Below are 26,156 nucleotides of genomic sequence, written 5' to 3' on the forward strand. Positions count from 1 at the left end.
CTGAGCCTTCTGTGACCCCTTGCAGGCCATCAGCTGCAGAATTCCTGGGACACTGAGCATGGCCAGCAGGACTGAGGGACCAGGGGAGCCTCCTGCTGCTTTGTGGGATGGAGGGAAGTTCACACCACTTTCTGTACCCGTTTCCCCATCGGTATACGGAGGAGTTGGTTCAGATGCTTAGATCTCCAGGATCCTTCAGCTCTGATGTTCTAGGTGTTCAGTAAAAGAGGTGATTTTTGTCTTTGGCTGGGAGGTGGGAAGCCAGGCTCAGGACCAACTCAGCCCTAACTTTTGGTGAGACCCTGGACAAGTCACTGCCCTGCCCAGAGTCAGTTTCTTCCTCTGGAAAAGAGGATAAGAGGTCTCTCATCAGGTTCTCTAGGAGCACCAGGCAAAGGAGTGGATCACGGGTGCTTTGGGAAGTACAGATTGAGGGGAGAGGTGTCTGTCATTAATATCAGCGGTATATGCCTATGTTCTCAACAAGAAATGATTAGCTCTTTGTGAGCCCAGAACAAACCCAGCTGCTCTGAGGGGTTCATCCCTTGGAGTGGGATGTTAGGAGACCACTTAGAGAATCACAGTGGAAGAGGAGGGAGTGTACAGAGGGTCCCTCAGAGACTGGTAGAAAAGCAGTACTCCCCAAGACCCTGGCCTCTGAGCTGGGAGAAACATAGCACCACAGGCCAGGAGGGCTCAGGTCTGGCCAGCCCTGCAAACCGGCTTCTTCTACAGATGGGGAGGCTGAGGCCTTTTTTTTTTTTTTTTTTTTTTTTTTTTGCGGTACACGGGCCTCTCACTCTTGTGGCCTCTCCCATTGCGGAGCACAGGCTCCGGACGCACAGGCTCAGCGGCCATGGCTCACGGGCCCAGCCGCTCTGCGGCATGTGGGATCCTCCCGGACCGGGGCACGAACCCGTGTCCCCTGCATCGGCAGGCAGACTCTCAACCACTGCGCCACCAGGAAAGCCCGAGGCTGAGGCCTTGAATGGGGCAGGGGCAGGACTGGGGCTGAAGCTCAGGCCTCCACCTCCTGGTCCAGCTTTCTTTACACCCCAGTACACCTGCCTCTCCTCAAAGATCCAAAGATGGTGCTGATGGTGATGGTGATGACAATAGCTATTCTGTTTAATAAGCGCCTAGTTAATTACCTACTCACCACAATGACTATCCTCATTGTAAATACGCTACACGTTTTAGTCTTCACCACAGCTCTGCCAGGTATAGCTATTGTCATCTCCATCTTACAGATGAGGAAACTGAGGTTCAGAGAAGTTAAATGTCTTGCCCAAGGTCAGGGGCTAGTAAATGATAAAATCAGGATTTATTCCTCTGTGTGATGCCAAGGCCCTTCTGACTCCTCTGCACTGAACATAATTTCTAGGAGCTACTCTGCACAGACCATTGCAGTTGGCATTGGGAGGGCATCCTCTTACCCTCCTGATCTACACTCCAAGTGTAGGTGGTTCAGCGGCCTCTCTTACTTGGATGACTAATTGGCATCTCCAACTTGACTTTGAAATTGAACTCCCGATCTGCCCCCTGGCCTCCTCCCATCGTCTTCCCCACTGCAGGTAATGGCAACCCCATCCTCCCCCAGGCTCAGGCACCCTCGTCTCCTCACACCCCACACCCAGCCTGTCAGCAGCACCCTGGGGTTCCATCTTTAGAATTCGCCCAGAAGCAGAGCCCTGCTCACCACTCCCTTGTCTCCTCCCTGTTCCAGGCCCCCGTCGTCTCTCGCTAGGTTACTGCAGCGGCCTCCCTGCAGGCCTCCCTGCTTCTGCTCTTGTCCTGGACCTCACCGTGGCAGGTAGGAGGATCCTCGGAAAACAGAGTCAGATCTGGCTCTCCCCTGCTCAGAGCTGCAGAAGCTTCCCTTGCCCGGAGTCCAGCCAGAGCCCTCTCTGCCCTCAGCTCCCTGCCCTCCATCTTCCTCACATGTGGTTCTGCCCTCCCGTTGAATACACCAGGTACACTGCTGCTTCAGAACCCTTGTGCTTGCGGCTCCCTAGGCCTGGACCGCTTTCCTGTCTATGGTTCTTCCCTCACCTCCTCCAGATGGCAAGTCAAGCTTCCTTTCTAGGAGCCTGGGTGAGGGGCAGCGTGGGCGGTGGTTGGGAGCCCAGATGCCTGAGCAAGGCTGCTTGGGTTTGAACCGAGGCTCTGCCACTCACAGACAGTTGCCTATCTCTCTGCTTTCTCTTCCACAAAATCATGGTCATGACTGTACCTACTTCTAGAGGTCGTTGTGCGGAATAACTGAATTGAAATACGTGACATCCTTAGAATAGGTGTTCATTGCAATACAATGTGCGATAGTATAGTGAGTACTACAAGCTATTCAGTGCTGTTATTATTATCTGGACTTAACTCAAATTGGGAGAGATTCATCGGCGGGCAGACAGACAGTGCTTATCCTTCAGCAAAAGACAGGAAGGGAGGGAGGCAAAGGAAGAAGGTGTGCCTCCCCCCAACTTCTGTGGCAGTGGAGGTCAATGTCCTCTCTCCAGAATAGGGCCTGGCATTTCACCACCTTGCCAGCCCAGGCAGAAGCTGGGGTTGCCTAAGCAAAGTAGCCCTCTCCACCTTGCCCAGCGGTCCTGAGCAGCCTTTTCACACCCAATCCTGATATGAGGGCTGGAGAGGTTTAGATTCAGTGTAAGGAGGGCCCTTCTAACAGTCAAAGTGAATGACACTGAAATTGGCTGCCAAAAGAGGTAGTGAGTGGCCCATCGTGGGGAGTGTGCAAGAAGTAGGATAATCATTGACAGGGATCCACAGTATTTATTCAGCATCTTGCCTGTCCAGTCCCTCTGTAAGGTGCCTAGGGACCCCGAGATGAATAAGAAACAGGCTCTGCTGTCCAGCTGCTCTCAGTCTAGTGCAAAGAGCCTGACATGCTGGCAGACAAGGGCCAGAGTGTGGTCAGGACAGTCATGGGGTCTGAGCAGGGTCTGTGGGGCCCCTGGAGGCCAGGAGCCTGAGGTGAGAACCCTAACAGCTGTGCTGGGAATCAACATCTGTGTGTGATGACCAGTCCACAGGTAGGACTTTCCCGGTCTGGGGCCATCCTGAGCCTTGCCCTGGAGAGGGTGCTGGGCAAGGGTTTGTGTCCTCACATCCCGGAGGAGGACCCAGGAGTAGGTAGCAGGAGCTGAGAGAAGGGGCTGAGCTCCATATGCAGTTGTTACTGTTGGGACTCATGTCCAACCCTGCTTTCCCCACAGGTAAGCAGCCCCCAGGCGGCTTCCTCGCTCTGGCCCTGACCTGTGTCTTGGTGCTGGCCGGCAGGCCCTCACTTGCCTCACCAGGTGAGATCCCGTGCATCTGAGCCTCGTTCTGTCCCTCTGTGCCCCCCACCCCACAGGCCCTCTCCTCTGTACACAGCCCTGGCATCTGCAGGGAGCTTTCCCATCCTCTGTCCCAGACCTCAGGACCTCCCCACCCTCCTGTCCATCCTAGAGCTTCAGTTAGGACCCTATCAAGGCCGGCAGAGGACCTCCTGGGAGGTCCTTTGAGACTTGGGGAAGAAGCCTGGGCCCTCAGACAAGACTCCATCCTTCCTGAGCTTCAGGCTACACATCTGTACAGTGAGGGCTTGGTCAGGATGACCCCCAGGGCTCTTCAGCTTGGAAAACAATTCTTCCTGGGTTTGAAGTCCTCTGTGCTCCCTGAGCCTCGGCCATATCCAGGAGGGGGCAGTCTGCCCCCAGCTCTCACCCCGAGAGATCTCCAGGTGAGTTGGAAACACCGAGGCTAGGGACCCAAAGGCACATCAGGCCTAGGGTCCTGCCCTGAGCTGGCCGAGGGGCTCTTGGGGGACAGTGCTCAGTGGTGCCCTTCAGCCCAGCTGGGACTGATGGGGAGACAGGAAGGGAAACAGGGAGAGGACGGGGGAGGGCTCTGGGTCAGAGGCAGATCCGAGGAGCCGGATGGGGGGAGTGATATTTGCACCATCCTCTCTGTCCTGCACTTTTCTCACCTCCAGATTGAGCATCCAGCAGCTGCAGCTCGTGCGGGGCCCCTACTGGATCTTGCTGACAGCCCAGGAGCTCACCTTCATCCACCGGCCCCCGAGCAGATGGGTGGGTGGGGCAGGCACCGGGCTGGGTGGGCAGCGGCAGACAGAGCCGGTCTAGGGTCTTGGCCACGCCCTCTGGAGGCTGCGCGTGGACAGTGCAAGTGAATCAAGAAGCGTCGCAGATGGCGGGAGCCTGAGGTCAGTGGCCCAGGGGTCAGCAAGGAGCCTGCCAGCCCCTCAGGAGCCCACCAGTGTGGCTCTGTACCAGGTGAGGACCTCTGCCACCTCCCTGCTCAGGTCTCAAGAACTGTCGTCAGTTTGGGAGAGCCCAAGGGAATCCCCACTCCTGCTATAGCATGGGAAACTGAGGCGGGGAGAGGGACAGCGACTTTCCTGGGTCCCACAGCAAGTCGGTGGCGGGGCTAGAAGTGGGAAGCAGGACTCCCAGCTCCTAGTCACACGTGTTTTGTGACCTGACCTTGGGAAACAACTGGTCCCTGGCCACTTGGGCCTGGGCACTGCCTGCATGGGTCTACCCCGGGGCTTCTCTCAGCAATGGGCCAACCTAGGTCACCCTCCTGCTTGCTTCGGCAAGGGACAGTGAGATCCTGGGTCCCTGAGGCCCTGAGTGTGGGGCAGCACCCAGCCCAGGATGGCCTCCGGACAGAGCCTGGGCCACCCGCTGATAGGGAAGCTGGAAGGTCAGAGGTGAGACCAGCAAGGTTTTAAAGTTGCTGAGGCCACTGTGATTTCTCGGGGGCTGGGTTCTCAAATTCAACAACTGACTGCTGCTCTGACTCTCCTATTCCATGCCCCCCCGTCGATGAACCGGGCTAATTATTTCTAGGGGAAGCCACATGAGGCTCTTTCTTCTTCGGTTCCACCTTCTCCCTTGGGGAATCCCATCATTTTTCTCTTCTGCTGAAAGGAGGCTTTAATGATGTACAAAGCATGTTTTGTCTGCTCCTCTGAATGAGCTGCGGGCGAGGCTGAGGCAGAAATCCTTCAGTGACGGGGGCGGGTGGGGAGAGAAAGCTGAGGTTACAGAAAGCCCTGGGTGAGGACAGAGCCCCTGCCCAAGGCCCCTGCCTCTCTCACCCTCCCCTAGGGTTCCTGGGTCACAGAGAGCCCCTCACTTCGCTGGGTTTGGGGTGTCCTAGGTGCCCAAGGCCTGCAGAGTAAAGCCGACCTCGGCGCTGGGAGCTAACACACTTTCTATCCGCTGTCTCGTTAGCTCTCTCAACGTGGGTGTGGGTGTCATCCTCGCTTTACAGAATTGGGACACGAAGTTCAGAAAACGGAAGTCCCTTGTCTGAGGTCGCAGAGCTAGAAAGTGGTGGAGTGAGGACTAGAACTGAGGTCTGTCAACCAAAGGAGACAAAGTCTGACTAGTTTCCGCTGGCCGGGCTCTTCCTGGCTTGAAGCACACAGAAAGAGCACATTTATGGGGAAGAAGCTGAGGCTGAGAGAGGCGGAGGGTTTGCCCAAGTTGGGGACCAGCAGGGGGTGAACTCTTGTTGTCTCTTCTTAAACAGGGAGAGTGGGTGTGGCTGAAGACGTCTGAAGCTGGCGCAGCCTCCTGAGAAAGGTAGAGCTGCAGAGGGCGTGGAGGGTGGGCTGCGGATGGGGTGCTGTCAGGAGACCCTTACCGGTCTGGATTGGTCTTTACTCAATGCAGAAGATTCTAGCCTCAAAAAAGGAAGTGCTTCCTATCATCATGATCACTGCCCCATTGTCAGCACAGATATACACCATCACTGTCACCATCCCACACCAGCTCCCCAACGGCACATCACCACCCCAATACGATCATCCCCATGGCTACCAGGGGCACACTCCTCTTCATCACTATCCTCACATGGTACCGTCAGCACCACTGAAGGACCTCAACTGTATCCTCCATCACTCTACACATCCATTCATTTGTCCACTATTTTTTGAGCACCGCCTATGCTCTGGGCTTTGGGGACAGAGCTGTGGAGAAAAGAGACAGGATTCCTTTCTTCGGGGAGCTTCCAGTCACCTATCGTCACTACTCACATAAGCCCCTTCACCCCCGAGTTGGTCACCATCCCGAGAAGCACTGGCACTGTGGGATGGAGGACAGAGCATAAGATTTGAGTCAGGAAGACCTGAGATGGAATCCTGCCTCCATAGGACACTTAGCTTTCCTGTAAAATGGAGCTAATGAAATCTACCCCAGGGGAATTATGAGGATTGGAGAGAATTGATGAAATAACCTAGAACTGTCTCTGGCAAGTAGAGTGCCTTTGGAAAATTGCGGATTTTATTATTATTTCCAACATCACCACCATCTGGAATCAGCTTCGGAGAGATTCAGTGTCTGGAGGTTAGGTGAGGCATTTCCCAGTGGGAATCTTGCAATCAACACGTGCAGATGTTTCTTAAAAGAAAAGGTTCTATCTGTGGGCAGATGAGTTTGGAAGTTTCTTGGCTTAGACACAGGACTTATCAGAACCTTTAATATGCTGTTCCGGTTATCTATGACTGTGTAACAACTTATCCCAAAATGTAGTGGCTTTAAGCATCGGCCATTTTATGATATCTTACAATTTTGTGGGTAGGAAATTTGAGCAGGGCTCGGCCAAGCAGCTCTTCGGTTCCACTTGACCTGTATTGGGGGTCACTCAGTGGCTTTTCGGCTTGTAAATGGGCTGTCAGTGCTTGGCTCTCAGGTCAAATCAAGTCTACTGCCTGTTTCTGTAGGAAAAAATGTGATTGGAACACAGCCATGCTCGTTCGTTTATGGAGCTCTCTGTGGCTGCTTTCACACTGCAATGGCAGAAGTATTTGTGACAGAGATTGCAAGGCCTGCAAAACCGAAAATATTTACCATCTGGACTTTAACAGGAAAGTTTGCTGACCCCCCGTCTAGAAGGCCTCAGATGTCTTCACTTGCATGCGTGGGGCCTTGGCTGGGTGCTTGGAAGAGAGGACTCATCAGGACATGCCTTCCCACCGTGGATGGTCTCAGGGCCTCTCCCGGTGATCTCGCCAGTGTGGTGACTCAGGGTAGAGGGACTTCTTACGAGCATTCAGGCCTCCAACTGAGAGGGCTCCAGGAAATGGAAGCTGTCGGTCTCCTAAGACCTGGACCCAAAACACACAAGATCACTTCCACCGTGTTCTATTGGTCACAGTGTCACAGAGCCTGCTCAGGTTCAAGGGGAGGGGACAGAGGCCCAAGCTCTTGACAGCAGGGGTGTCTAAGGATTTGAGGCCATTCTTACCTCACTGCGTATGCTAATAAGCGTGCAGATCTCTAAGGAGGGGGAAGAGTATTCAGGTTTCCTCCACTTAGTTGACCCCGGAACTGTTTTTGTGAGGAAGGCCATGCTAGACGATGGTTTCATCTTTCCTGCTTGGGCGAATGCTAGCCTTGCTGGCTGGATTCGAGCTTTCTGACCTGCTGGACTGCTTTCATCTTGTGCCTGATCTCTTCTGCTCTTCTGCTCATCAGTCTCTGACTCTTGGGGAGAGAATTTGCACAGTTTCTAGGTCCATGATGTCACTTAGGTCGAGAAAAGGCCGAGATCCCTATTCTGTGGAGTTGGCTTACTCATCCATGACGCTTCCACACACTCATTTCGCTGGCTCATTCATTCAACCAGCCACCCGTCTACTTACCCAACCACCCATTTCATCTACCCACCCATTCATCATTCATCCATCCATCATCCACTCCTCCTTTATCCATCCATCCATCCATCCATCCACCCATCACATCCATCCAACATTTCTGATGCCTCTCTGCGTTCAGCTGTATGTTGGGTGCTAAGTACTGGGGGTCAGATGTCCACACTCTGAGAGTCCCCTGCGGGCTGCTAAGGTGACCATTGCCCTGGCAGATGCAGGAGCTGCGGCATGAGAACATTGCCACCTTCCTGGGCTTCTTTGTGGCCCCTGGGGTCAGTGCTCTTTTGTTGGAGCACTGTGCCCGGGGCAGCCTGGAGGACCTGCTGCGGAATGAGGCTCTGCGGCTGGACTGGACTTTCAAGGCCTCCCTGGTGCTGGATATGATCCGTGTGAGAACCCTTCTCAAACCTGGAGCTGTGGAGGCAATGGGGAGGGAAGGGAGACAAGAGATGCTCAGATATCCTAGGCCTGGGCTCTTTCTACTTTGTCTAACTGAGAAAAATCTGACAGTGTGGCAAAGGGTGAGGGGGAGGCAGGAAGGTTTCCTGGGGTCCGTGGGAATTCTGAGAGAAGCAGGGGTCCTTTCATTCACCACAGGCCTAAGGGACCCCCATTATTCCACTCCAGGGTGTGTGGTATCTGCACCATCGGCATTTCCCTCATGGCTGCCTCAAGTCCCGAAACTGTGTGGTGGCTGGATGCTTTGTGCTGAAGGTCACTGACCACGGTTATGCAGAGCTCCTGGACGCTCAGTGGGCTCCCCGCCCCCGGCCAGCCTCGGAAAGTCAGCTCAGGGGTGGGCAGGAGGCTGCCAGTAGGTTCTGAGGCCTCTGTTTAAACTAGGTGCTTGTGAGGCAAGGGGAGGGGGGAGATGTCCGGTGCTCCGGTACTTCCTGTGGTGTGACCTTGAGTAGATGGCTTTTCCTCTCTGAGCCTCGGGGCCCTTACCTGTGAATGGGGGAGGACAGAAGCAACTCCCTCCTCCGGGGCTGTAGGGAGAGGACGATGACACCACATGTGTGAAGTACCGCCCAGCTTGGGTGGTCAGTGGGTGACGGCTGTGTGGCCTCATCCTGTGATTGCAGAGCTGCTGTGGACAGCTCCAGAGCTGCTGTGGGGGCCCGGGGAACCCGGGTGGGGCACCCTCAAAGGAGACACCTTCAGCGTCGGCATCATCCCGCAGGAGGTGCTGACTTGGGGCCTGCACTATGGTTTCCCAGGGCTCTCAGCGGAAGGTACAGCATCGTCCTCCTCCTTCCTTGGCCTGTCTCTGGCGGAGACCCCATGTAGTTGAGGAGCTCTGTGAGCATCAGGAAATTGGGGCCTGAAAATAACCACACAGACACACATGCCTGGTTTGACAGCAAGAATTGCATTTCTTTGACTTAAACCAGGCAGCCTTCAGCAACTCTGCCAAAATGGCAGCTGACCAGCTCCAGGGCAAAGACCTTGGTTCCTGGGTATAAGCCCAACCCCTTCCTTCCTCTCCCAGTGTCATTGCCGTGTCCGGAGGTGCTCATGCCCTTACCACCGGGCTGCCCAGCACAGACTTTGAGTCTGTGTAGACCTCAGTACTCCCCCTGGATCATTTACTTACTACATGACCTTACACAAATCACTTACCCTCTCTGAGCCTCAGTTTTCCCATCTTTATAGTGGGGATCAGATTTTAAAATGTGTCAGACATCCGGTCCATGCCTGATGTCACCAGTCTGCTCAGTATTTGAGGGCTTGGTCCTCTGCCTGAGTGGGGCTCCTTGAAGAGCATCTTTGTCCCCCTGCTTTTGGGTGTGATCACACACACCTTCCTCATCATCACCTGGTCTTAGGCATTTTCTCTTCTGACCCCAGTGCCAGGGCCCAACTTCAGAAATATTTCCTCCCCTTCTATGTTCTCTGTCGGGGCTCCCTGGACTCTAGGCTGCTCTTCTAATTGTCCCCCTGCTGCCTCTGTCCAGTTCCAGGGACCTGTCTCACAGATACCCTGCATCTCGGCCTGCAGTACAGGCAGGGATGGAGCAGAACCCACCACCCCTCCCACCCCAGATGGATAATCTTTAACTCACGGGGAGGCCTGGCCTCGCTTCTTTTCTGCACAAAGCATTGCTCCATGAATAATGAGCATTCCAGGCCCCAGATTTATGGGGTGGAAGAGTGGGAAGGGAAGGGGCTTGGTCGTGCCATTTGTTCAACTCTCCTCAACTGCTCCGCTGCCCCTGGCAACATCTGCCTGCTGAGACAGAGGGGACCAGCCGGATGGGTCTGTCAGCCATGCCACCGTGCAGGGCTTCTCATGCTTTAGGGACGAGGTCTGGAACCCCAGGGTCACCCCTAGATTGGGCTGTCAGTCCCGGACCTGCTACTCCCTGGCTGTAGTTTTCCTGGTCTCAGGCGGTAAAATGTCAAGAGCATAGTCTTTGGGGGACACGGACTTGAGACCAGCTCCACACCAGTTCACCTTGTGACTCTGAATAAATCTCTTTCAGGCTCTGAGCCTCAATTTTCTCATCTGTAAAATGGGGACCATGATGCCTGCCTCTCAGAGTATTTGTGAGGATTCGGTGAAATGCCTTAGACAAAGTGCCTGGCATACTGGGTGGTTTTAGGGGTGTGCTAGTGGGGAATCCCATGTTCTCTCCTGACTCTCCCAGGTGGAAGCAGACCTCCTTGCTCTTAGAAATAGCATCTTTTTAAGATCCTGTGGTGGCTGGGGGGGATACTTGTGGTTTCCAAAGCACTTTCATATGCGTTATTCCATTGGACAACCCTGTGAGGTGGGCTAGTGCACTCTTTTCAGAGATGAATGAAGTGAGGCTCAGAGAGGGGAAGGGACTCCCTAGCGGGAAGCCATGGGTCTAGGATTTGGGTGAGCTCAGTGCTCTTGCCCTAAAATGTCCTGGAGTCATCCACGGAGCAACTTCTCCACGGAGCTGGATGTGCAGCCTACCCGGTCAGCAGTCAGCAGGGCTGGTCCATCACAGTGATGCATTGGGTGTGGACAGCAGGCTCGGCATGGGGAGGGAGCCCGAGACCCGGCCTGGCCTGGGCCAGGGTTTCCCAACATGCTTGCCTGTGAGGACTCCACTTTAATGACAAAAAAGTTTTGAGCTTCACACGCTACTCTTTGACTTTTAATATCCGCCGACTGAGGAAATGCCCAAAGACAAAAATCTGCTCTGAAATCAGCAACACTTTGAAATGGATCTGTATTTTACTCATCACAACACCATCCAAATGCTTTTGAAAAAGAGCTGGACATGTGTGTGTGTGTGATCTATTATTGGTTCCATCTGCACACACTCCTTTGCAAGCACATACAGCTTCCCAGACCCTTTACTCAGAGGCCCTCAGGGTCTGATGCCTGCAGACTGGGAACCTCTGGGCAGAGAAAATCGTGCAGGCTGGGAGGCGATCAGGCTCAGTTCCAGCATCTGCTTGTTACTGACCCTGTGGCTGTGGGTGACCTAGTTCACCACCCCAGAACCTCAGTTTCCCTGTCTGTAAAATGGGACAGTGAATCATGGGCTGCCCCCAACAAGGAGGCCAGCCAAGGGAAATCCAGAAAGAACCTTCTCCTCACTGGTTCCAAGGGACCCACCTCCTCACCGTCTCTGAGGAGGATCTCAGCCCTCCTCAGAGATTAACCTGCTATACCTCTAACAGCCCTGTGCGGTCTGTACTATTATTATGCCCTTCTGATAGGTGAGGAAACTGAAGCTCAGAGAGATGGCATAACGTGTACAGAATATAAGTGGATCATCTCGAAGTCCTCTCCTGTGCCGCTGAGAGCCTGAGCCTGGTACCCAGCCTCACGTCCTCCCGGTGCTCCTGTGAATCTCTCAGCTCCCCCAGGCCCCACTCCAGCTTCTCGAGGTGGGGTTATTTCCATCGGTTGTTAGGTGGGGAAGCCGAGGCACAGAGTGATGGCAAGTGGCAGAGACGGAGCTGGATCGTCGATCTGTCTGGTCTGGACTTAGTCTGTGGTCTTCATCACGTGGAGCGGGGACAGGAAGGTCCACAGCAGGGGTGGTCCTGGGAGAAGAGTCATCGTGATGGTGACAGTGATAAGCAGAGTCTTGCTTCACACTTGTGGAGAGTTGGTACCAGACAGCCTCCGGGTGGCAGGGCTGGTGGAAAGAGCTGCACTGCGCAGGTCTCGAGCACATTCGTGGCCATTGCTGGTAACAGAGCAGTAACAAGTTGTGCAGGGTTCAGGGGGTGGAGTGAACCTAGTGCCCCGAGATCTAGCTTCTGTCATCTCCTCCCTCAGCACCCTCTTAAGAAGGCAGTTTATTAAGCTCATTTCACAGATGGGGAGACTGAGGCTCAGAGAGATTGCTGTCTTGTTCACCATCTCATAGAGAGGTGGTGGCGGATCCAGAATTCAAACCCTGTTCACCTGTCTCCCAGGCTGAGACCCCTTCCCCAGCCACACTGGGGCAGACCCAGGAAAACAGCGATCCTGGCCCACTGGCCAGCACGTCCCGGGGCACAGATCAAGGGGCTGAGGAATACCCTCGGGGCCTGATGTCTGCACCCCACAGGCCCACCCTGCCCTCCGTCTCAGGATCCCAGGCCCACCCCTTCCCACCAGCCCTCCTGAGGACCTCAGCCCCACTGCCCGGCCCGTGCTTGTTGCAGAAATCATCAGGAAGGTGGTGTCTCCCCCTCGCCTGTGCCGGCCACTGGTGTCTCCTGACCACGGGCCACCTGAGTGCATCCAGCTGATGGAGCAGTGCTGGGAGGAGGCTCCGGAGGACAGACCCAACCTGGACCAGATCTATACCCAGGTCAGCGTCCCCAGAGGAGCTGGCTGCTCACAAGAAACGGCTGATCGGTTCACCTCACTTTCCCCAGCGGGGGCCCCACACTCTCCCCGGGGCCTGGAACCATTGTGCAGAAAGGGGGCAATGGGCCACCATCGTCATCGCTGAGGGTGAGGCCTGAGGTCCACCATCTGAGGAAAGCTTTCTCAGAACTCTGGGTTCAGGGACATTTGCCTTCCTGAGCACCAAGACCCGTGCTAAGTGCTGTGTCTCAAGGTCAGCAGCTGTCACACTCATGGCAACTGACCTCTAAAGCTTATGCCTCTGCTTTTGATGAGCAACACATAGGTACCCTTCAGGGGCTGCTGCTACTACCTGCCTTACAGACATTTGCCTGAGAGAAGCAGTATTAATGAAGGTTGGATATGCACACCTATACACACACAAAGGTCGAGATGCTGGATTTAGACAGGAATGAACCCCGTCACTTTGATCATCATTAATTTGCTTCTCCTACTGACTGCACTTTGGGAAGGCGCAAACCATACTGGGGAAGGTTCTAGGAAGTCTCCCTAGGAGACTGGGTGCCATATTTCCTATAAGGTTGTTGTTGAAGGTACAATTCATAACAACATGTGAATGTCCTCTTATGAAGACCTAAGAGAGGTACTTCTCTCTGCTCAGCACCAGCAGTAGTTGTGTTCCTTTTGAGCAGCTAGTTTAATACTCCATTGTCTTATGGACTCCATAGATTATGTAATCTCTATTTCCCTCTTTGCTTTGTTGCTAGGAAGCTCATATCCAAAATTGTGACCAAATTCTAGCATGCATTTTGCATATAGACCTCACTCCTGGATTAACAATTTTTTTTTTAACCTTTACTCTCCTTTGGTCCCAGCACCCTTACATATTTATTATTTTATTTTGTAAACAATTTTTTGAAAAGGGAGAGAAATAAAGAGGAAGAAATAGATTGTATACGTAAATAATCTACATACATTTCTTTTATCTATTTACCCATCTCTTCATCCATCCATCCACTTATCTTTGAGAACAAAGAATGCCTATTCCACAGTGTTTTTGTGAGAACCAATGTGTTTGTTAATGGTGATGCAATGCTGGGCAAACTTTCCTTTGCAAAGTCCTCTCCCTGCCTGTTCACCTCATAGAGAACAAACCCATTTTTCCTCCCAGCCATCTGTGCTTTCACTTGTCAGAGTTGCCATCCCTTGTCTATTACATATCTGCTCCCCACCATCTGGCTCTTCCAGGCAGGGACTATGTCTGGTTCATTCGTGTGGTCCAGATTCTCAACCTGAGGGCCAAGTGTGCTGACCTTCATGGACAAATTGGGATTTTCATTCCATTTTCAGTTCAAAAGCATCAACCAAGGCAAGAAGACCAATGTTGCTGACTCTATGCTGCGGTTGCTGGAGAAGTATTCCCAGAACCTGGAGGGCCTGATCCAGGAGTGGACTGAGGAGCTGGGGTTGGAGAGACAGAAGATGGAAAGGTTGCTCTCTCAGATGCTCCTGCCGTGAGTGGACTTGGTTGTGGCTCTAGCCTCAGTGGCTCTGAGCATGGGACCTGGGACATAGTAGGTGCTCAGTAAATCTGGGTTCCATTAATTCATTCAGTTCATTCATTGTTTATTTATCCAACATATTTTAATAGAATGCTTACATGTATTAGGCACTGTTGGGGGCACATGAGTGTTGAATTTCTGCTGCCTCTTTCCCTAGGGAACAAGGACAAGGCACAGGGTCCCCCATCTGACCTCAGAGGAAATAATGTCCAGAGAGGGGCAGGTATTTGCTGGAGGGGAGCCAGCACATCAACAGAGCTATCCCAGATCCCCTGACACTCAACCCAGGATTTTCCCCCAAATATCCCTCTCTCACTTCCAACTGTGGAAAGATGGTCCTCCCACCTTGTGACTCTGGCCCTTCCCACCCCTTCAGGTCTGCGGCTGAAGCTCTGAAAATGGGGGCGACTGTGGAGCCAGAGTACTTTGACCAGGTTACCATATACTTCAGTGACACTGTAGGCTTTACCACCATCTCAGCCCTGAGTGAGCCCATTGAGGTGGTGGGCTTGCTCAATGACCTGTACACACTGTTTGATGCTGTTCTGGGCAACCATGACATGTATAAGGTGAGAGGACCAAGAGGCAGGCATTCCATCTCTCCGTCCTCTATGTTGTGTTTGCATCATACATTTACTTCTTGTCATTTATTTATGCATTTTTTATTAGTAAGCTATTGCTGTGTAACAAATAGCTCCCCAAACCCAGTGTTGTAAAATGATAAGCATTTATTATTGCTCACAAGCCTATAGTCCAGCTGGAAATGTCTCTGGACTCAGCTGGTCTCACTCATACATCTGTGGTCAGTTGTGGGTGAGAGGAAACTGCTGATCTTGGCTGGACTCTGGAGCCTTTGTTGAGATAACTCAGTTCTGGTCCACATGGCATCTCACCCTCTAGCAGGTGAGTTGGTATTATTTACATGGTGTGGCAAAGTTCTGAGAGAGAAGGCAGAAGCCCAGAAGCTTCTTGAGATCTAAGCTGGGATCAGGCACATTGCCGTTTCTGACATATTCTATTGGTCAAAGCAAGTCAAAAGGCCAGCCCAGATTTAAGAGGTGGGGAAAAGAAATTCAACCTGTGCCAGGCAAGGGCCGACAGGTGAGTCAGCTTCTGTGCCTGCCCTTGGCGAGCTCTCAGTGCTGGAGGCTGAGAGGGCCCCAAATCCAGCTAGAAGTAGATGCGTAAAGAGCAAGGAAGGCTTCCTGGAGGAGGTGTCTTCCTAGCATTGTCCAGCCTGGGTGTGGTTGCTCCAGGCAAGCAATGGGGAAATAAAGTGCTAAAGCTTGAGGCGCGAGAGGGTGGATCTAGTAATTGGGAGGGATGCTGAATGGGTTGTGATGGCTAGACATGAAGTGGGCCAGTGGTGGGAGTGGGTGGTGGGTGGGAGACGATGGAGTGGGCAGCAGGGGCCTTGGGAGAGCTGTCAAGATCCTCCACAATCTAGTCCCTGTGCACCTCTCGATTCTGGGTTTGAGTCCCACCCTGAACACCAGCTTGTGTGTCACTTTGTCTTCCCCTCTCTGGACCTTATCTATAAAACAGGAATAATGACTCCAGTCCCAGGGGTTCACAGATGATGGGCAGATCCTCTCCCCCTGGTAGAAGTGCCGTGTAAACTGTGAGCCTGTGAAAGTGAATAGCTTTCTGCCCTCTACGCCTGCTTTGGGGGCCTTCCCACCCCACCCCTGACCCTATTCTGATTCAATTGTTGGGGGTTCCTAGGTCAGCCTCAGACACAGTGGATGAGGTGGGGAGGAAGCTCCAGGAAACAGCCATACTCTGGCTCCCCTGGCCTTAGCCTTCGCTTGTGACATGCCAGCCCCCTTCCTGCCACCGCCCTCCAGGAAAGCCGGGACTGGGGAGGGCCAGGCCCTGGGCTGAAGCCAGGATGGAAAGGAGGCATGGGCAGGAAGTTTCAGAGGAGAGAACTAACTCTTTGAGGTGCGAGGAAGTCTGCTGGTAGCATTACGCACAGTGTCCCGACAACAGGAATCTCCAGTACTTATTGAGTGCTTACTGCATACCAGACACTGGTACACAGTCTAGATGCCTTATATGTACTAACCCATTTGATCGTCATAACAATGTATGAGGTAGATAATAGCACCCCTAATTTACAGATGAAGAAACAGGTGGTTAAGCAGCTTGTCTAATTACATAGTCCCAGCAGAGTGTGAAGCTGAGACTTGAACTTGGGCATTCTGGTCCTGTAACCCCACTTCATCAGGGCTCACCATCCCGGGACAGGGACAGCCTCAGGATAAAGTCACAGGTTCGTAGCGGCCCCTAAGGCCCTCCAGGAGCTGGCCCCCCCTCCCTCCCCACTGCATCTCCGCACTCTGCCACTGCAGTCCTCTGTATTCCTCACACAAGCTTTGCTCTCTCTAACCACGAGGCCTTTGCACATGCTGTTCCCTCCTGGAACCCTGCTCTCTCTCCCCTTCTGCTCCCGCCTGGTCTCAAGTTAGCTTCCCTGCCCTCCCAGACATGGTTAGGAGCTCCTGTGTGATGCTCTCATAACTACCCTTGGACCTGTTGGTTCCAACCTAACCCGCTCTGTCCCCAGTGCTTGGCGATGTCCAGTACACGGTAGGTCCTCAGGAAACACGTGCTGACTAAATGAGGAGCTCACTGAGGCCCAGAGAGGGAAGTGCCTCGCCTGAGGTCACAGAGCTGGTAGGTGACAGAGCCAGGACAGGAAAGTGCCCTGTCCACCACCACCGCCCAGCTCTGTCCACTGCCCCACACTGACCCGCGGAAACCTGAGCCACTGGAATTCCTAGCACACATCTTCCTTCCCATTCCCCGTTCCTGCCCCAGCCCATGGTCTGAGGCATTCTCTGTCATGCTGGCTGAGTTTCCCTCTTGCCTCCAGAGCTACCGTGGGCCCCAGGAAAAGATTCCTCATCTCGTCTTGCTGAGCCCTGCAGCTTTGATGTGCCCTGAGTCACCCCTGACCTTGTCTCTTCCTCCCCTGCTAATCTTTTCTCACACATGTGTCCCTCCCAGCTCTGAATCACGCTTTCTGATCTGCTCTGAACTCTGGCCAAGAGGTCTGCATCTTTCTGGCACAGTGAAATGAAATAAAACAAGGCCTGCACACCCATCCAGATGTGGGGAAACAGGAGGCCGGGTCCTCCCCATGTGCAAGCGCGTCTCTCATCGCTCATGCGGCAGCCTTGGTTTCCCCTCCGTCCCAGCAGGATCTGGTTACCGCTCTTCAATCCGGTCTGGACTGGGAGGCAGCCAGGCGATCATTTCCTGGTTCCACAGGGGTCTGTGGTTCCCTCCCAGCACGCGCTGAGTGAGCACTTTCACGGACATAACTCTGGAGCAGGGCGCGAGTGGGCTGCGGGGGAGGAGAGGGTTCACTTCAGCCACTCCGCCCGGCGGGTGGGCATGGCCCCGGCCATACTGCTGAGCCACCCTGGGCACATCACTTCACCTCTCTGAGCCTCAAGTTCCCATTTGTAAAACAGAGGTGAACGTGCCTATGGCTCAGGGTGGTTCTGTAGATTAAGCAGTGTGAGAGGAAGTGCTGTCGTTCATACCGACACGACGATGAACACCAGCACGTGCAGGCGCTGAGCCCTCCCCCTGAAAGCACAGAATTGCAGGGGGTATAGATGTACCACTTAAATGTCTACAGAGGACTGGCCTGGCCTATGGATTGTCACAGGACATCTCATTTAACCCTCGAAATGCCCCTCAGAGGGATGCATTACTATCCCTACTGTACAGATGAGGATACAGGCTCAGAGAGGTGGGTGACTGGCCCAAGGTCACACAGCAAGCCAGTGGTGGAGTTAGAACAGAGAGAGAGAAAGAGCCCAAGCCATGTGCATCAGGAGGCAGCATAGTATATGGGCTCTGGAGCTAGACTGAACCAGTTCAAGTCTGTGCTGTGTGACGTTGGCGAGTGACTTAACCTCTCTGGCCCAGTTTCTGTCTGCAAAATGGCAAGAGTAATAGTACCTACCTCACAGAATTCTTGTGAAGACCTAATTCTTGTAAAGGGTTTGGAATAGTGTCTGGTTATATGAGTAATAAGGGAGCACTTACTTAGTCCTTCTTCCAATCTTGCCAATCAGATAATGCATTCGTCCTCCTGCGGGGAAGAAGGGTGTGGGCAGAGGGAAAGCCAGGGCTTGCTCATATTTCTCCCAGGGGCGTGGGGTGGGAGGTCTCTCTCCTCTGTGGAAATGTACACAGTGGGGGGCAGCCCTTCCCCTGACCCAGCCGCATTCAGGCCAGCCCACAGTAAGTGCAGATGATGGGGAGGGAGGGAGATGGAGGTCACAGCACTGAGGAAGGAAACATCTTTTCCCCAGCTGGGGACCGGGGAGATTTAATGGACTCGATGCAGTGAAAACTGGGCTGATGGACGGCTTGGATCTCAACAGATAGGGACTGGGGGAGACCATCTTAGGCAGAGGGACTAGACCATCAGGGCCTGGAGGTGAGCAAGCGCTGAGTGTCTCTGCGGGAAGCAGGAGGTTTCCCGTTTGGTTGAAACGTGGGGAACCAGGAGCAAGTGTTAGGAATAAGTCAGGAAATTCTGCAAATCATGGGAGTCCCTGATTGCTAGCTCCATGGGGAGTAAATTTTAAGCCTTTTGCTGTAGGGAGCAAATGTAAGTATATGAGCAGAGTGTGGCATGATTAGGGCAGATCACTTCCCGGTATCGGGGCAGGGATATTCTGGGTGAGGGAAAGAGCTGGGGGACATAGGTAGTAGGGCACAGTCCACAGATAATGGTGTATGAAAGAAATTTATTGAATTATAGCACCCCTGTGGGCACGAGAAGCGTCGTCATTATTATTACCGTCTACCAGGTGCTGAGGGAGAGCGGCTATGCCTGGCCAGAGGGAAAGCTCTGATCCACAGCTCTGAGGGATGCCGGCATGTGCCCGCTGTAGGAGTGGCAGTGCAGGGCTCTTTAACCTGCAGATGGGAAGACTTGGGGTGTAGAGTTGCCATCTTCAACCTTGGCTGGCCTGGCCTGTGGCAGGGGAGAAGGCCACGGTATACATCTGTGTCCCCAGCACCTGGAACAGGGCCTTCAGAATAGATAATGAGCTTCAGAATAGGAAAGAACTGTGGCTTGAGTTCAGGGGGTAGAGCTGGAGCCAGCAGGTGAAAGGCAGGTTACCAATCAACTCAACTTTTGTAAATCAGAGTTGCCCCGAGGGAGAAGAAGCCACCTGAGGAAGGAGACGTGAGCAGGACCGACAGCCACGGGGAGGCAAGTGGGTGGCTTTAAAGTCCCTCCTAATTCTGAGACTCTGGGATTCTATCGTCTCCAAAAGCATTAGCCCAGGAGAAGATGATGATGATGATGGTGATGGTGATGGTGATGATGGTGATGGTGATGGTGATGGTGATGATGGTAACGAGAGAAGTCTCTGTTTATTGAGCATCTGTGACAAAACTGGCTCTTACCTCTTTATCTTTAATATGCATTTCATATAAGAGGAACTGAGGCTTGCACAGGCGAAGTGGCCTGACCAAGGTAAATGGCAGAGCCGGGGTTTGTATCCACATCTCTTGGATTTCAAACGCTACCTTCCTTTTAGTACACCTTGGAAGGCCAAGCGTTTGGGAAATAGGTTATATATCCAACATACATGTACTCCTCTCCAGATGAAGCCTGATCTGCTGCTGCGGTGCTGTGCAGATGGGGCGCCCAGGGCTGCTGCCAAGGAGCTCATGGTCTGGGGTCAGAGGTAAGACCTGCAATTCAGACAAAGGTGATCTGAAATGTGCGGGTCCAGTCATTGCCAGAGCGGCTGGGATGGGAGGCCTGGGAAGGATGGCACTGTTCGCCAGAGACTTGAGGGCTGGGTCAGGGGCTCCAGAGAGGTGGCCTTGTGTGGGATATGGGTCAGTCGAAGGAGGGGGGTTCTTGTCCTGGAGCATGAAGGCTGTGACTTCTAGGTGGAGACCATCGGGGATGCCTAAATGGTGGCAACAGGGCTGCCCCAGCGCAACAGGAGCCAGCATGCAGCTGAGATCACCAACATGGCCTTGGACATCCTCAGCTCTGTGGGCGACTTCCGGATGAGGCATGTGCCCACTGTGTCCATTCGCATCAGGGCTGGACTGCACTTAGCTATGGACCTGGGGCTGTGGGAGTCTCCCAACCCTGCCTGGGACGCTGGCTGGGGCAACCCCAATGGCGTGCTTCTGGAATCCTGAGATTCTAAAAATCCATAATAGAAAATTTTTACAATTCTTTTTTTCTTCTATTATTTTAAGGTTCTAAGATGTCATAAATCAAAGAATCTGTGATGCTCAGATTCACACATATATATTTTTTTATCTCAGCATCTGTCAAGGTCATCTAAGTCCATGCTGAGGAGCTGACAGCCTGATGGAAGAGGCAGAACAGAGACCTTCTGTGGTCATGCAGACAACTCAATATTTGCTGGGAGGGGACTAGGAGAGACCTCAGGGTCTCTACTATAGAATATCCTTCTCATGCCCTCACCCCTTCCTCCCTCCATAACTTCACCTGTGGGATAAAGTCCAAACTCTCCACCCCCCTCATAGCCTCCAAGGCCCTTGCTATTCTCTCCAGCCACATCTCCCACCACTTTCCACTTTGTATTCTGTCTATACCCAGCCACTTGCAGTTTCCTACAGGCATGTGGGCTCTGTGCCTCTGTGCCTTTGCACCTGCTGTTCCCTGCCAACTCATTCTCTCATCCTTCAAGACACAGTTTAGGTACTGCCTCCTCCAGGAAGTCCTCTGGGCTGGGTCAGAGTCTTCTTTCTGGGCTGGCACAGCCCTGGTGCTTCCCTCTTCACAACACTGATTAGTGTTTATACATATCTCCCCACCAGGCTGGAAGCACCCTAAGAGCAGAGCCTGGTTCCAATTTATCTGTGCCCCCCTACCCCCAGCCCAGAGCCTGGCATAGATGTCATCTCCTCTCTGGGTGTTCTTGGAGATTCCATACAGCTTCATCCTCACCCCCCAGCTGGAGCCCAAGATGTGGGGTGGGGACAGCAGTTTGGGGAGAACTGGGGGGACAAGAGTGTTGTAGAGACTTCTCTTCGGTCCAGGACCTGCTGGAGCTCTCTGGGCACATCTGAGTTTCAGAGCCCTGCATGGCGGGGGTTGTGGGTCTCACCATGTCTCAGTACTGCCTCTCTGGGGACACAGTTAACACCGCATCCCGGATGGAGTCTACAGGGATACATGAGTGTCTTATATTTCTATCCTAGGGAAGCCCAGGGAAGGACTCTCTCAAGGACCCCTGCAGCCTGGCTGTTTGAAACAGTGCTTAGTAACCAAATCACCGCCTGGTGGCAGCGTACCCTAGTTATCAGTAAAACAACTAGAAGGAGATGATGTATGTCACTGGTTCTTTTAACTTTGCACAGGGCTTTTGTGGTGATGTCATGAGAGAATTTGCAGGGAAAACAACGACTCCAGAGGCAGGAAACATGGGTCCTCACCCTGACTGGGTCCAGTGTGCTTAGTGTCCTTGAGCAAAATGCTCTTCCTCTAGGTCTTGGTTTCCCCATCTTTCCAATGAGGACACCCCTTTCAATTAAAAAAAATATGCCGTTTTAGACCCTTGCTGGCAGCAGGAGCCTCTCTGATGGCCTGGCTAGAGCAGCTGAAAAAACTGAGCCTTTGCTCCTGGCTGCACAGATCTTGTGCTCCCTAATGTCGCTCAGTACGTATCCTGCTTAATCAGATGCATGGTCCTAGAGGGGAGCCCTGCCCTTAAAAGAAAAATAACTGCTTATCTGCACTGGCTCAGCCTTCAAAGACTTCCCTACAAGTAGAGATTATGTTCCTAGAGTTCTGACTTCATCTTGAGTTCTCCTTAACAATCAATCCATGTAGTTTCCTTTCCCTTGAGACCTCCACTTTAGTGCCCAGCAATCTACTAGGGGGACAAGAGGGCCAGGCAAAAGGTATTGCATGAATCAGAGTTGTGTGTATGACTGGCTGGAACTGGGGCTGTTACAGGCTCTTAATGATTTTACCGAACACTGGGTATGCTGTCACCAGGTGGTAACTTGACTACCACCTTTCTTCTCAGCATACAGAATTCATGTCTGCATAAGCACCGCCCAGACACTGCTCAGCCTGGATGAAGGCTACAAAATTGATATCAGAGGCCAGACTGAGCTAAAGTTGAGAGACTTTCTTTCCTGGGATTGATGGGAAATGTCTCCAGAGGTCCAGTTTCTGCGGGCAGCAGGAGAGATTCTCATCTGACTGACATAGCTAAAGGAAATGCCGGCCTGGGGCTGATCACCTTTAATGTCCTCCTCGCTCCCCAAATTCTAAGGAAACATTTCTTCCGGGGAGCCCCTCCCTCATTTGGCTCTTCATAAGGAGAAGGGCCGGGGCAGAGAAGTTACTTCCCTTGGATGACCTGCCTGGGCAGCACGCTGGTGCACCACAGATATTATTACCGCAGAAATTACCACAGAAATAATGAAAGGAGGATCCACGTCGCCATTTTACATTTGAGGAAGTTAACTTAGAGAGGCAAAGAGACTTACCCAAGGTCACACAGCTGAATCCTAGGTCTGGTGGCTCCAAAGCCTGTGCCTTCTCCATAGCACTGTTGGGCTCCTACTCATCCTTCAGAACCCTAGCACAGAACTTAGCTCTCACTGAAGCCTGCACTGACCCAGGAATCTCTACTTTTCTTCTTTCTTTCCCCCCAGAAATAACTGTCACGCCTTCTCTGTGCACCCACCAGTCCCACAGCTGGCCCTCTGATGTTGTCAGTGTGATGTTGGGTTTTACCTGCCCATCTGCCCTCAGAGGCAGAAATTGGTCTGTCACGTCTGCATTCTTTTTTTTTAATGTTAATGTTCAGTAAGGTAATGGTACCATCCTATGAATGACTTTTCTTCCTACCCCTCCCCCTTTCATTTCCCCAATTCCTCAGCTAGAGCCAGGCCTACTGGAGTGACTGGAGCAGCTGGGGCATTTAAAGGCCCAGGGTTGCGACTGGGCCCCAGAAATTGGGGGACTCCCGTGGGGGGCTCCACGGGTCTCACTTCATTAAACGGTGAAATGTCAGAGCAGCAGCTCAGAGAGGAGCAGTAACTTGTCCAAAGTCACACAGCCTGTGAGGGCCAGTGTAAGTGGAATCCTTTGCTTTGGAGGCTGAAGTTATGGGCGAGTGGAGTAAGGGCAGGCGTGACTTGTTTGGGGGAGTAGGCACTAGATGTCCTAAGCAACAGAGGATTCTGATGACAGAAGGGGATGCAGAGTGGGAGTCGGGAGGGCAGTATGCCAACCTCAGGTTCTTTGGGCTCACCTGAGGGATCCAAGGGGCAATACCCATCCCTGGTCCAGGTGGCATGTGAAACTTCTAGGGCAGCCCATCCTGACCCCCCAGGTAGCTGCACCCCCATCCCAGGGGAGACCACTGTATCCTTCAACAGTTTGGGAAAATCACAGAATCCTGGGATCTTAGTATTCCATGACTGCTGGTTATAGAACTCATGATTCATTATTTATTTATTTCTCTAATGGATAAATATTCATTCATTTAATCCTCACAACTCTATGAGGTATTCAGGAAACTGAGGCACAGAGAGGTGAAGTATGTTGACCAAAGTCACACAGCTAGAAGTGACAGAGCCAGGATTTGGACCCAGACAATCTGCCTCCAGGCTCTAGGCTGCTTTCCTCCCAGCTGTGGGAATCGTGTCTCTGCCCTGGCTCTCTGCTTGAGAAGGTACGTTCAACTCTTTTCCTCTCTCTTCCAGGGGAGGGGCTTCAAGGAGACCTACTGGCTGGTGGGGAAGGCGGGCTTCCCCAGACGCCTCCCCACACCTCTGGACATCAAACCCCGGGTGAGTAAGTGGAATTTCCCCCAAAGCTTGGCCTCTGTTGTTTGAAATTTGATACTTGTTATTTTTCTGATTATAAAGGTATTACCTGCCTAGCGGGGATAACTTGGAAAATACAGAATTCTTTAATGATTAAATAATCTCCACCTTTCCAGTCCTGAGAGACAGCCACTGTTAGCACTTCAGCATGGTTCCTGCCAGCCTGTTTCTGATGTCCAGGTCATGGATGAGATCGTGCTGCCTCCATAGCTTCTCATTCTGGTCTGTGCTCTCCGCTCAACGTCCTGAGTGCCCTGGGTATCATTTACTCACACTTGCAGTTACAGCATCAGGATTGCAACATGTGGCGGCCGTAATTAGCTCAACCTCCCTCTTGTCACTCAGCATGTAGGGTCTTCCCATTCTGAGCCCGTTACAGGTGATACGCTGATAAGTATCACTGGGCGTTTGTCACCGTTCAGACTATTTCCGCGGGGGGGGGGGGGGCGGCGTGTAGCTCAGGGGTAGAGCATTTGACTGCAGACAATTTCCGAAGACGAGGAATTTACAGATCAAAGGCCCTCCTGTTTTAGGGGCCAAAAGAAGCAGATTCTCAGAGCTGGTGCCTGCCCTGCAGTTGGGCTCTTTCCTTTGTCCTCTGTGCTTTGCGACCCCATGTCCCTCGCTGAGGGCAACCCAGGGGAGATGGGGGAGCGGGGGAAGTAAGAACATTTTACTGCAACGTGCTGTTCCTCACTCTCTTCCACTCGAGCGCCGGGCGGTCCACAGGGGGCCACAAGGCGCAGGTGCTGCCCATAGCTGAGAATTAGTTTCCTAGAAATGAGGCAGCCCAGGGGCCCACAGGGCCCCACGGGCTCATTCCACCAGTGGGTGGCTGGCCTGGGGGATGGACAGAGCCCCATCAGGGGCCCACAGCACGACCACATCAGAGCTTCCTGCCCAGGGTCTTTCCTTCATTAGAACTTCCAACTGACTCCTCGCAGCAATTCCAGGATGGCCCCCTCCCATATCTCAAAGACCAGAAACGTGTGGGGCACACATGGGCTTCCTGGGAAAAGACCAGCACTAAAGCAGCCTAGGCTGCGCGTCCTCCAAGTGGAAGGATCGATATGGACAGGAGCTGAGGGCCGTCAGAGCATCCCTGCCCCCCAGCTATCAGGCTGCCCCCAGGCCTCAGGACCCCAGGGAACCCGGGCAGAGCAGTGCCTGGGGGCAGGCAGTGCCCTGTTCACCTTCACCCCTGAGTGCCCTCCCTGACACACACTGGGGTCCAGCGAGCTAGGGAGGAGGAGGGGGATGGATGGGCATATGGAGAAACCCTCGGGGTGCAGCACACACACAGATGCACCCTTTTTATAAGGACACTCCAGATTCCTGGGTGCAGAACCAGCTTGTGTTCACAGAAAGGCCCCCAGACAGCCCTGGGTCCTTCAACTTTTCAGACGATTTGCCGGGAGAGGACCGGGCTCGGGACTGGCTGTGTGCCGTGGGGCAGGTCCCTGACCTCCCTGGCCTTCCCGTGGGTCACAGCAGCGCCAGCTTACCCACCCCCAGGAGAGCATCTGCGGCCCCCTCACCCTGTTCAGTCCCTCTGGGTCCTCTACTCCAGCTGCTGTCCTCTGACCTCACAGCCGTCGGGCCTCCACCCCACTTCTGCCTCCGTGGGCAGCCAGCCTTCTCAGAAGGCCCGTCTGCCGACGCTGACTGCACTTCCTCATCTTCCTCTCCTGCCGGCCCTCGCAGCCTGACTTCCACCACCACTCACCCAGAAGGCTCTGTGAGGTCACCGGTGCCCTCTACCCATGTCACCAGCTCCGTGGGCAGTTTTAGTTACCAGCCTGATTGCATGGTAACATTTCCCCGGCCTCTTCCTAGAAAGGTTCTCCAAGGCCTCCTCGGCGCCCTAGCTGTGCTTCCCCATCTCCAACTCCTCCCCCCAGGGCTCCCCGGCCGCTCTTCTCCTCTCACCAACTCTTCCTTGCTGGGGCTGCACAGGGCTCCTCCCCCGGGCATCCCTTCCTATCCTGACGCCTCAGTCCCAGACCCCCTCAATAGTTCTTTGGCAGCCGGGCCTCCACCAGAGTTCTCTTCTTGTGGGTGGCCTCGCCACCCTGTCAGAAAGCTGGACACGGTCCTGGAGTCAGCAAGTCCTGGAGCTCCGCTCCCATCACAGCCCGAAGCTGACGACTTCTCCATCACGCCCGCTCTCCCGGTCACCATGGGGCTCTCGCCATTTCCCCTCATCCACCTCTGCCCGGCACTCTTTCACTAAAACACAAACACG

At 53.4% G+C, this 26,156-nt stretch overlaps 1 protein-coding gene across 1 annotated transcript; it reads left to right on the top strand.

Moving 5' to 3' along the window:
- Positions 1 to 1,163: 1,163 nt before the first annotated feature.
- On the top strand, positions 1,164 to 24,121 carry LOC309826089 (guanylate cyclase 2D-like; the record flags this gene model as incomplete). The annotated part of the gene is given in 18 exon segments (XM_082660070.1): positions 1,164 to 1,221; positions 1,575 to 1,640; positions 1,727 to 1,813; positions 3,231 to 3,314; positions 3,730 to 3,739; positions 3,992 to 4,088; positions 7,894 to 8,070; positions 8,309 to 8,465; positions 8,767 to 8,916; positions 12,323 to 12,471; positions 13,821 to 13,984; positions 14,409 to 14,601; positions 19,973 to 19,993; positions 19,997 to 20,149; positions 21,143 to 21,245; positions 22,096 to 22,190; positions 23,789 to 23,875; positions 24,092 to 24,121. Coding segments are annotated over 18 exon segments (1,881 nt in total).
- Between the last annotated feature and the right edge of the window lie 2,035 nt (positions 24,122 to 26,156).

Source organism: Grampus griseus (assembly GCF_964374135.1).
Source record: "Grampus griseus genome assembly, chromosome: 8".
Classification (NCBI taxonomy): Eukaryota; Metazoa; Chordata; class Mammalia; order Artiodactyla; family Delphinidae; genus Grampus; species Grampus griseus.